Source organism: Zerene cesonia, chromosome 5 (genome assembly GCF_012273895.1).
Source record: "Zerene cesonia ecotype Mississippi chromosome 5, Zerene_cesonia_1.1, whole genome shotgun sequence".
Lineage (NCBI taxonomy): Eukaryota > Metazoa > Arthropoda > Insecta > Lepidoptera > Pieridae > Zerene > Zerene cesonia.
In genome coordinates this window covers 469323-479156 of record NC_052106.1, presented here as the reverse complement: position 1 = coordinate 479156, position 9834 = coordinate 469323, and the positions used below count along the sequence as shown (strand labels likewise).

General features: G+C 32.6%; 1 protein-coding gene across 1 annotated transcript; it reads right to left on the bottom strand.

The window, feature by feature from the left end:
- Positions 1 to 1019: 1019 nt before the first annotated feature.
- LOC119839933 lies at positions 1020 to 7848 on the bottom strand. The gene is made up of 3 exons (XM_038366388.1): positions 7547 to 7848; positions 2436 to 7149; positions 1020 to 2047 (listed from the first exon to the last, which is right to left on the bottom strand). The coding sequence occupies exons 1-3, from the start codon at positions 7758 to 7760 to the stop codon at positions 1057 to 1059; spliced, it is 5919 nt and encodes a 1972-aa protein (XP_038222316.1). The 5' UTR covers positions 7761 to 7848; the 3' UTR covers positions 1020 to 1056.
- Positions 7849 to 9834: the final 1986 nt, after the last annotated feature.

The window sequence follows — 9834 nt, the reverse complement described above, 5'->3', positions numbered from 1 at the left end:
CTGTCTTTACCAAGACAAATTAACTGGTTGTATGTAGGCGTCACATTTAGTCCGAGTCGTTATAATTATTTAAATTTCTAATTATGCACGGTCACATGGTCATAATGTTTTATAATAGCTACGCTTAATAAATGTTTGATTCATAATCTGAGCTTTCTTTAACTCCTCTTTTGAGTGAAATGAAATGAAATCTGCTTCTTAATTTTAATTTCATAGCTAGAGTCTTAGAGACGTGACAGTGTAAATGTACCTATCCACTATCTTTCGACACCTATCGACGTATCCGCTAGATAACGTAACATTGCATCGCAAAGTTTAAAAGTTCCACTATTCCTTTAGCCTCGGCTACATCAAGAGGAATAACATTTATTGAAAATTAACGTTTCGAATTGGAATGTTATACGCATTTACCTACGCAGAACACAATTAGCGTTTCTAATTAGAAAGTTACACGCATAACCTACGTACATACACAAAAATGTTGCTGCGTTTCTTTATCTAAGCAATTTATGTCAAAATACTAGGCAAAATATTGTACAAGATAAATTTAGACCAAAACTTTAAGTAAATAGGCACCATTTATCGTGAGACAACTATTTGAACTAACAATATATAATTATTTTTAACATAAAACTAAACAGCTTTCAAATTGTCAGAAGTAGACTAAATTTTAATGACTACATGGCAGATACCAGCTTTTAAATAAAAAAAATATGAATCAGAAAAAATGGTTCACCCGGTAAAAAGTAATGACGTAACAAACAAAAAAAAAATATATCGAATTGATAACCTTCTCCTTGTTTGGAGTTGGGAAAGTAATACTTATTACCTATCACTGACCTAGGTAGATGGACGTTTAAGAGATATGATATGAAGTTACGTATCGAAAATGTTAAATTATGTATTTTGAGGATTCAAAAGCGCTTATTAAAGAAGCCTAATTGAAGGAATTAATATTTTGAGTCTTTAAGAGCAGCCAACGTTTTCAATTTTAATTGGACAAATAAATAAAAAACTTGTTATAATACAATAGTATTTATTCAATTTATTTTATATCTATGAAATATAAGCATCAACCAGCATGTCTAATTCTCTAACCAATATATTACCATCATTTTTAACAATTTTGCTTCTCAACATACAAGGGCTTTTCAAAGCTAGAGCTTGACTTATGACCTTAATGCTTTCCGTGCCTTTAATTTTTTCGCTGCATCTATGCACAACATTCGTTATCTGTTTCTTAGTCAAGAACTTAATTGTCCGTTTAGAAATTAAATTATAAAGATTCACGTATGCCATAACATCGTCAACATCACAACAATCCACGTGATTCAATAATTCGTAAATGACGCTTATGATTTCGTATTCGACGTCGCTCTTCACTTTAACATCGGCCACTTTGAGTCGCATTTGTTTGTGAAACGAATTAATATTCATACTCTCGATTATAGTTTTGATTAACACAAGAATCTCTTGAACGACCACTTTATCGTCTTTAGCGATATACCAGACGATAGAATGCAACCATGCCACAAGGCCGTGACCTTCGAGTAATATTTCGAAGGCTTTTGGTATCGCGACTATTGAATTCAGGACTTTGATAATTTTAACTTTCGTCCGTTTATCGCATAGCACTGTAGTGTAGAAATCCATTAGCATCTTCAAACACATGCTTTTGAACACCACAACAACATCCGTCATTGATTTGACTCCATTCGTCATTACGTCCAGTATCCAAAGTCGTCTGTCCAGGCTTTCCACTTCGTTATCATGGAAGAGACTAAGGAAGTCCGGAACTATGGTCAGATCGACAAATTGTTTAGCTATTAGGAAGTTATTGACTGGTTTGTATAGAGGTTCCGAAGGTGCAGTACAAACTGTCAATGCTTTGGCCAAATATAAAACGCCGATCGCTGGTAATTTAGGATTTTTCAAATCACCGAATATATTATTGTCTTCTTTACCCGCATCTTTCATTGCTTTTGTTAAACTCTGGCGGAGCGTCGTGATGAAATCCGTTAGCAACAATTTGTCATTTTTATGTCTCCTGCAATCAATTTAATAATTAACAAACTGTATTTAACTTTAACATACATTTTACACTTTTAAATAAATTATCATTCATACATATAACTAGCTTTTTGAATAGAATTTGTTTCCATCATTTATGTTTCATTCTGATACATAGCTCAGTTACATCACCGACAAGTATCATCAAATTCGTTCAGTGGCTGCGCGTAAAACAGGAACAAACATTCATACATACATCCATCCAAACCCTCCATCCTCGCAAATCTTCTCCTTTATAATATTAGTACGATATTAAAAATAATTTTAAACAACCAAACATTGGCCAATAATTTAAAATCATACTCTAAATTACAATCAATTTCAGAATTAGAAAGTTATAAAAAAATCTTAAAAATCATACTTACGTTTCCAACTCCAAGAGCATGCAGAATCTATGCAGAACATGGTAAGCAGCAGCCCTCATCATTGGGCAGTGGGAGCTTAGCGCCACCACCGTGACGGACAGTAGACCAGTTCTAAGCAACTTGAAACAGGACGCCATCGACCCAGGCGCTAATAGATGGCTCAAAAGAGGAAACAGAAAAGCAGGATCATATATCTCGTCGTCTTCATCAAAATGCGATACAGATAACACATCTCTCTCCTTATACTTATTCACAATTGCGTTATACTCGTCTTTCTTTAGCAAACCCTTTAGAATCGTCTCGTTGTCTTGTACCGTTTCACATTTTGCAAACTTTGCTTTTTGCTCGTGTTCATTGACCAAATACATTTTAATTGTAATATCCTTCAACGAGTCGCAGGTTTCAGGCAACTCGAAATAGTAATCTAATTTTTGTTCAACTGGGAAGTTACGTACTGTTTTCGCGATAATTTCTCTATCGAATAAATTTAACACTTGATTCGGAGTGGGATGGCTCCACAGAGAGGCAGAGCGTTTCTTTCTTACAGCGTAATAGTTAGCGGCTGAATCTCCCCAGACGTAAGGTTTGTACTCATTCACAGGTAAACCATTACTCTCGTAGTACTGTAATATCGACAATATCAACCTATCGCAAGGGTTCTTTGTGGCATGATATGCACTCAAATATACCGGTATTTGCTGTGATTTCATAATAGATTTGTTTAATGTAATCAAGCAATATAGAAATTGAAGCAACCTAGATTTTATCTCTAGACTATGATAACTTAGCATGACATTTAAGAATTCCGAATGCGATGTAACCATATCGAATAGAACAGCGATATCCTCATGATCAACGGGGTAAAAATATTTGACTAACAGCGTAAGCAAAGATAGTAGTCTCGGTCCTAAGCTATTATCTTGATCCGCTGTCTTTACTTTAAGGGCACTTTTCAAAACCGCTTTGCAAAAATTCTTCCAAGTGGCGCCATCTATTACTCTTGTGAATTCATCTTTATTGTCAACCAATTGTTTAATCTTACTTATTTGTGTTGCACTGTAAACATATGAAACTGTTTCATCTAAATCATTAATTTTTTCATCTTTCAAACAAGTCAGCACTAAATTGAGCATTGCAGAAATATAATTTATAAAATATTCTATTTTATGTTCTTCAGTGTTAAGATAAACTTTGTATAGAATCACTTGAAGTAATTTAACATGATTTAAATCTAAGATTTCGAATTTGTGGATCTTGGAAAATATTTTCTTGCAATCTGGTATTGTCATACATTCCGTCACAAGTTTCTTCAGCAACTTCCAGCTAGCTACGTAAACTTGTCCCGCTTTATGGGGTTTCTCTAAATATTTATTGATATTTGACTTGTATTCATTATACAATTTTTCCAAGATTTCCTTATTATTTGCCAAATATTGACCATGATTTACAATGGCATTACCAAGTGGCAATGTTAGCTCTCTTTGACTTAATATTTCTGGTCTTTTTATTTCGTCTTTGTATACAATACAGAATTTACTATTAAATTTCAGCAATACTGAAGCAAGATTTGAAGTAGACTTTCGTATTGAATTTGCGTAGAAAAAATTTCTAAACTCTTCCTCTGCGATGTGCAAAATTTGGTGTGGTTTATTCTCAAAATAATCTGTAAGGGCATTTTCTAAAGCCGTTACATTAATTATAAAATCTTTGTTCGTTATTAGATCTGTGTATAATTTCATGGATTTTGTCACAATTTCCGCAGATAGTTCTAAGTCAATAGATTTTGAATATTTCTCTATTAAAACTCTTAATATTTCTAAAACCACACTAGGTTCTTTGTCATCTTTAATACAAGACTCTAATTTTGTATTAAAAATGAGATCGAATACTTGAGTATCATTCTCTTTAGACAGCCCAACAATGTCTAATACTTTTATTGTATGATCACTGTCTACATTTTTTCGTTTATTTATTTTTATGAATGCCTTAACAATTTCTGTGTATGTTTTATGTTGGAATGAACGTAAAATGAAATGTTTTCTGTCCAAATATTCAATTATATCTCTATTCTGTGTGATTATTTGTAACAAGAAATCTGTTACGAGAATATTTGATTTTTTACTAACATCTAATGCTTTGAATATTTTGAGGAAGTGAGTATTTTTGAATAAATTTAAAACTATATTCCTGATGGTACTTATGAAGTGATGTTTTTTTCCTATTGAAATGATTACTTGAAAATATGTTATGATTTTCTTCTGTTTCTCGGGGTTTAATTCATCAGTTTTCGATAATCCGACGGCACAAAACATTAAATATTTCGCCCAAATGAATAGTTGAGTACTCTCTAACTTTTGTACAGATATTTTATAAAATAAACTATCTAGTGCCAAGTCATAATCATCTTCAGAACTAATTAATAATGGAAATATGTCAGCAATATTACTATCTTCATTGTTGATGATTGAGTTAGATATTTTTAACAAAATGTCATCCCTTACTAAAGAGTCTGGTAGAGATACCGGCTTTGTTGTCCAATCAGTCACATAGCCTCTCACGTCTAATTTCGAGTCTCCTATTAAAACCTCCGACAATTCCGGAGAATAATTGCAATGCAACAAATTAGCAATAAACAAGGACAAGAAACCTTTTAAACTCTTTTTAGCTTCTTTGTTCCCTTGAATATACTGTATGCATCCAATAATGAATGGAGAAGGCAATTTATTTTCCAAAAACATACTGTCTTCTGTGCTTTTGTTGTTCATTAGATCATTAAATAATTTATCCAAATTAGCTTCATTACTCTCATCGGACATCTCGAAATTCACCATTTGATTTTTAATATAATCTGTCAAATCTTTTTTATTTTTCAAAACATATTCTACTATATCCGCCACAATGGATATAGGATTAACTTGCGCATTTCGTAAAGAATACAGCATCAAATGTATTTCGTTTTCATCAGTTTCGAAAATTTCAGTGCTCTTGAAGAAGTTGTGTAATGTTTCCTTGGCTTCCATCCAAGTATCCTCGTCGTCGCTTGTAAAAACTTCCAGCATGATGCGAAATAGATCCTTAAACATTGGATTTTTAAGAGATATAGCTGTTTCGTCCAAAATCAGCCATAATGACACTGCTTTAAACTTCAGAAGGGAAATCTGACCTGATGTTAACGTCTTGGTAAATTCTAAAATAGTTTTCATGTCAATACTACTTTCAAGGGATTCAAAGAATGCTGGATGTATGTGATTGTAGAGCAACAATAAATCTATGAGTGATAATAGAGAGTCTGCTGTATTTAGCTTTGGTAGCTTATAGTCTTGGGAGATATCATCCTTACTGTTACCGCTTGTTATATCATTTATTAAAGAAACAATTACATTTGGCGCTGGGACATGTTTTGGTATGAAATACTCAAGTTTGTTTCTTAATTCCAACAATTTAATGTCGGATTCTTCCAACTCCAGCAACGTCATGTATCGTTTAAGCGATTGCAACATCTTTACTAGCACTTTTATGCAGTGTAATGAAATTTGTTGATCTGTTCCTATACTTGCTTGCATAAGTTTCAGTAATGGTACCGGTAATGCCACAAATCTTATAAAATTAACGGACTGCATCGAGTTCAAGTTATGTAAACGTGGCAACATATCTTCCGGTCGCAATTTATTCAACAGTGTTATCGTAAATTCCGTTGATTTCTCCCATATCGGTGAATGTTGTGGTTGAAAACTTTGTTCAATGACATGAATAAGAGCTCTGTGCAAATCGGGACATTTAAAAACAATCTCAAGCACTGTATCACATTCATAATTATTTTCCCAGGGCCGCTTCAAACTGAGCAAGGCCTTGTATAAGTTTTGGTTTCTGTTCGTCTCACCAGTACCTAGATAGGGATCAATAAAGTACAACCCAAGTTTGTGAGATGTGAACAATGTTTTTAGTATATTTGACAGCAATGTTAATATTTCTGGGCGAGCCTCATTTCTCGCATCGTTGCTTAATTCGGGTGGTCCCTTCCAGTTGAACACTTTGAACAAATTGTGAAGCACTTGATGACTGAATGTTTTAAGTTTCAAAGTTTTTGATATAAGTGTATTATTTATGACATTCTTCTCCAAGATATTAAGAAACATAATCACTGCCTCTACTTCATCCTGTATTAAGCCAGGTATTACTAGTGGAAGTAAACCCTGCTTTTCCAACAAAGCTTTAATGAGTGGTAAATGACCATCAACAAGGAATGAAGTCATTAAATGTACAAAAGCTGTTCTTACATTGTCTTTCTCTTTGTAATTTGGTTTCTCAACAATGTATTGTAGATGTTTTGGGGTTAAAGGCAGTTGATTTAGTACTTCAACACCTAAATCAGAACTCATTGTGACCATTGAGGTTAACAAGTTTAGTATAATCTTTCTGTGTCGAGGGCCTGAGTTCTCACTGATCATGATTTCGACAGTTGGTACAAAGGTGTTCAAGAAGTAGCGACAAGCTTCTTCGGTTATCATAATCATGTGTGGCATTGATGATTGTACCTTAAGAATTATTAAATGAAAAATATGAAAGGTAGGAGTGGCGAGAGACAGATTTTTTTTGTTGTCTGTAGATATTTGACGTAGAATTTCATGTGAATTGCCTCCCACTCTGAGGTACTCTGCTAAGTAGTCTATGTCACTGTCTGGATTCAGGCACACTTGAAGAAATTGTGTTAGAGCTGAAATAAATAAATGTTTGAATAGAATATATTCTTAATTTTTATGTTTGTGAAAGTAAGGTGCCATAAATTAAGACAATTCTATAGAATTGTTAAAATTTATTATTGAGCATATATGCTCATTTTATATGGAAACAATGTATAAATCTCATATCAGTGACTAGAGGTAAGAAATGTATAAGGATATTATTTAAATGTATATACCAGTAGGTATATTATTTAGCATTAAATAGTGCAGGATTACATTTATTAACAACCGCTGCGACCTGCTCAACGATGTTATTTATATGATAAACAGTGATGATTTTTTACTTTTTTATACAAACTATGGAAAGTTATTTTTGAGTTTGTAGCAAACTCATTTTAAATTATTTAATGTGAATACTAATAATCTCACCCATTGTCTGTCCTTGTTTTTCCGCTAATTCCTTTCGGAAGTGTTTAATATCAAAATTGAGATGTTTTTTTGACTGTTTATTTTTATTTTCAGCAGTAATTTCACTTTGAGGTTGTACATCTTTATTTTGTTCACTGTCATCTTCAGAAGCACTAGGTTTTTTGCTTCTTTTAACCGATTCTTCAGAATCATCGTTATATTTTCTTTTGCCCATATTTTTATTATTTCACTATAACAATGAAATATAATTTCAAATATTCTGAGAATAATTTAAACATGTGCGTTTGTTTTGACAATATCATGTCAACATTCAAATAGTAACGTCAAAGTCAAACTTTTTTTTAAAGATTTAAGACGTTCTTATTTCTCTTTGTGGTAAGAAGATATGTCTATTTGCCACAGTCGAGTATATTACGAAACCTATAATGGAGAATCTGTCAAGCTCAAAGCAACAATCTAAATGTCAAACAAAAACTAATTATAGAAAAAAACACTGATAAGATTTAATTTTTTTTTTTACTTTCATTTCAACGAAACAAAACTGTTTTGTACAATATTTAAAAAGCTGGGCTTGAGATATTTTATGAGACTAGTCATAAGTGACAAAATTTACTCATATAGGTTTTTTTGAAGTGCAACTTCTTTAGAATCGTTGTGATTTCAAACCTGATGCAACGGAAAAAAACTACAGGTAAGAGACACAAATACAAAAATGTGTAGAATGAAGCCGGCAAAGAATGAGACAGAAATATACGTACTATTTTATTCATTCTTTTGTCGATCTACTGAAGTTTCACTTCTATCGTGTGTGAATCGCACACACACCTTTTTAAATTTAAACTAGCACACGCAAAGTTGTATTCGGACTCTGAGTGAATGACATCATATGGGCCAGCTCGCACCGGGGAAGTACCACACTCCCACAGAAAACCGGCGTGAATAGCATACTGCTGTGTTTCGTTCGGTGAAAGGGGGAACTGAAGGCCCATAATTACTTTTCCCTTTTTCCTTACCCTTTCCAGTCCTTTCCTTTATTCCTCTCGTCCATCATTTCTACATCCCTTTCCAATTTTAAGTCGGCAATCCATTTGTAGAGGCGTAAGGTCTGCAATCCACTTCACGCTCCTCGAAATGTTCATGGGCGCTTCCCATCACACGACTCACCAGCTCCACGGTGACATAAAAAAACATGCTTTTTTTATTTTGCCATCTTTTTAATGAAATATGTCCGACAGACTCTAGCTGACAAATTTATCAAAATGCTTGAAATGCAGTGCCAAGACCATTGACTAGATCGCGAAACTTTTCGCGCACACAAATAGTTCATTAAAGGTTTGGTTCAAAAACGCGAATTGAAGTAATGTTCGTTTAGATCATTTTGAATTCGCCGCTCTACGAGGATGAGAAATAAAAGTAGATGAAAAATGTCATCATTTATTAAAAATACATATAACAAAATAAAGATTCCCAAAGTTCTTATATTATATTATCTTATAATGTTAAGTATTACAACTTAGGCCTTAGCAAATAGTAGGACTCATCTTAAAGGCTAGAAACTTATCACAGTGAGCAAGTTAACACCTACAACTAAATTAAATATATGTTAGTTTTATGATAATATATTTATGTTAGACATGTATAAAGCTACCTAACATTGGTCTGTAAATATGCACTTAAATTAAACCACATTCGAGTGATCTCATCATATCGATTGGTGAAGAAAGAATGAAGCCTGTACAACTAGTACTAATTATATTGTAAATAGAACAAAATTTGTGAATTTGTAAGTATGTTACATTGGGATCTCTAGATCTACTTAACCGATTTTAAAAATAATTAAGCCTAAATATCAATCTAAGTGTCATTATAGAAATATTTTTTGGTTGAACCTAGCGAGTCACCATTCAATATATTAAACTAGGTATTATATCCATAAAATTTCAATTAACATTGAGACAGCAAACAAAAAATGCACATATTATAAATTGAGGGATACAATACATATTTTTATATAATATATAAAAATATTACTAATTACAACAGAACACAAATTAACACTTATTTCAAGCATATATACGTCTTTCATACAGTAAAACAATACGATATACATGTTTCATGTCTAAGATCAATTAATGTATATTAAAACTGAATAAAGGGCTATAATTTGATAAAATAATAATAAAAAAGACAAACAAAAAAACATATAACACCTATTATTAAGTTTTCGGATAAGGTCATCTTATCATATCACTAGCTATCTAAGTGTAAATATCTCCTTCTATCCAGAC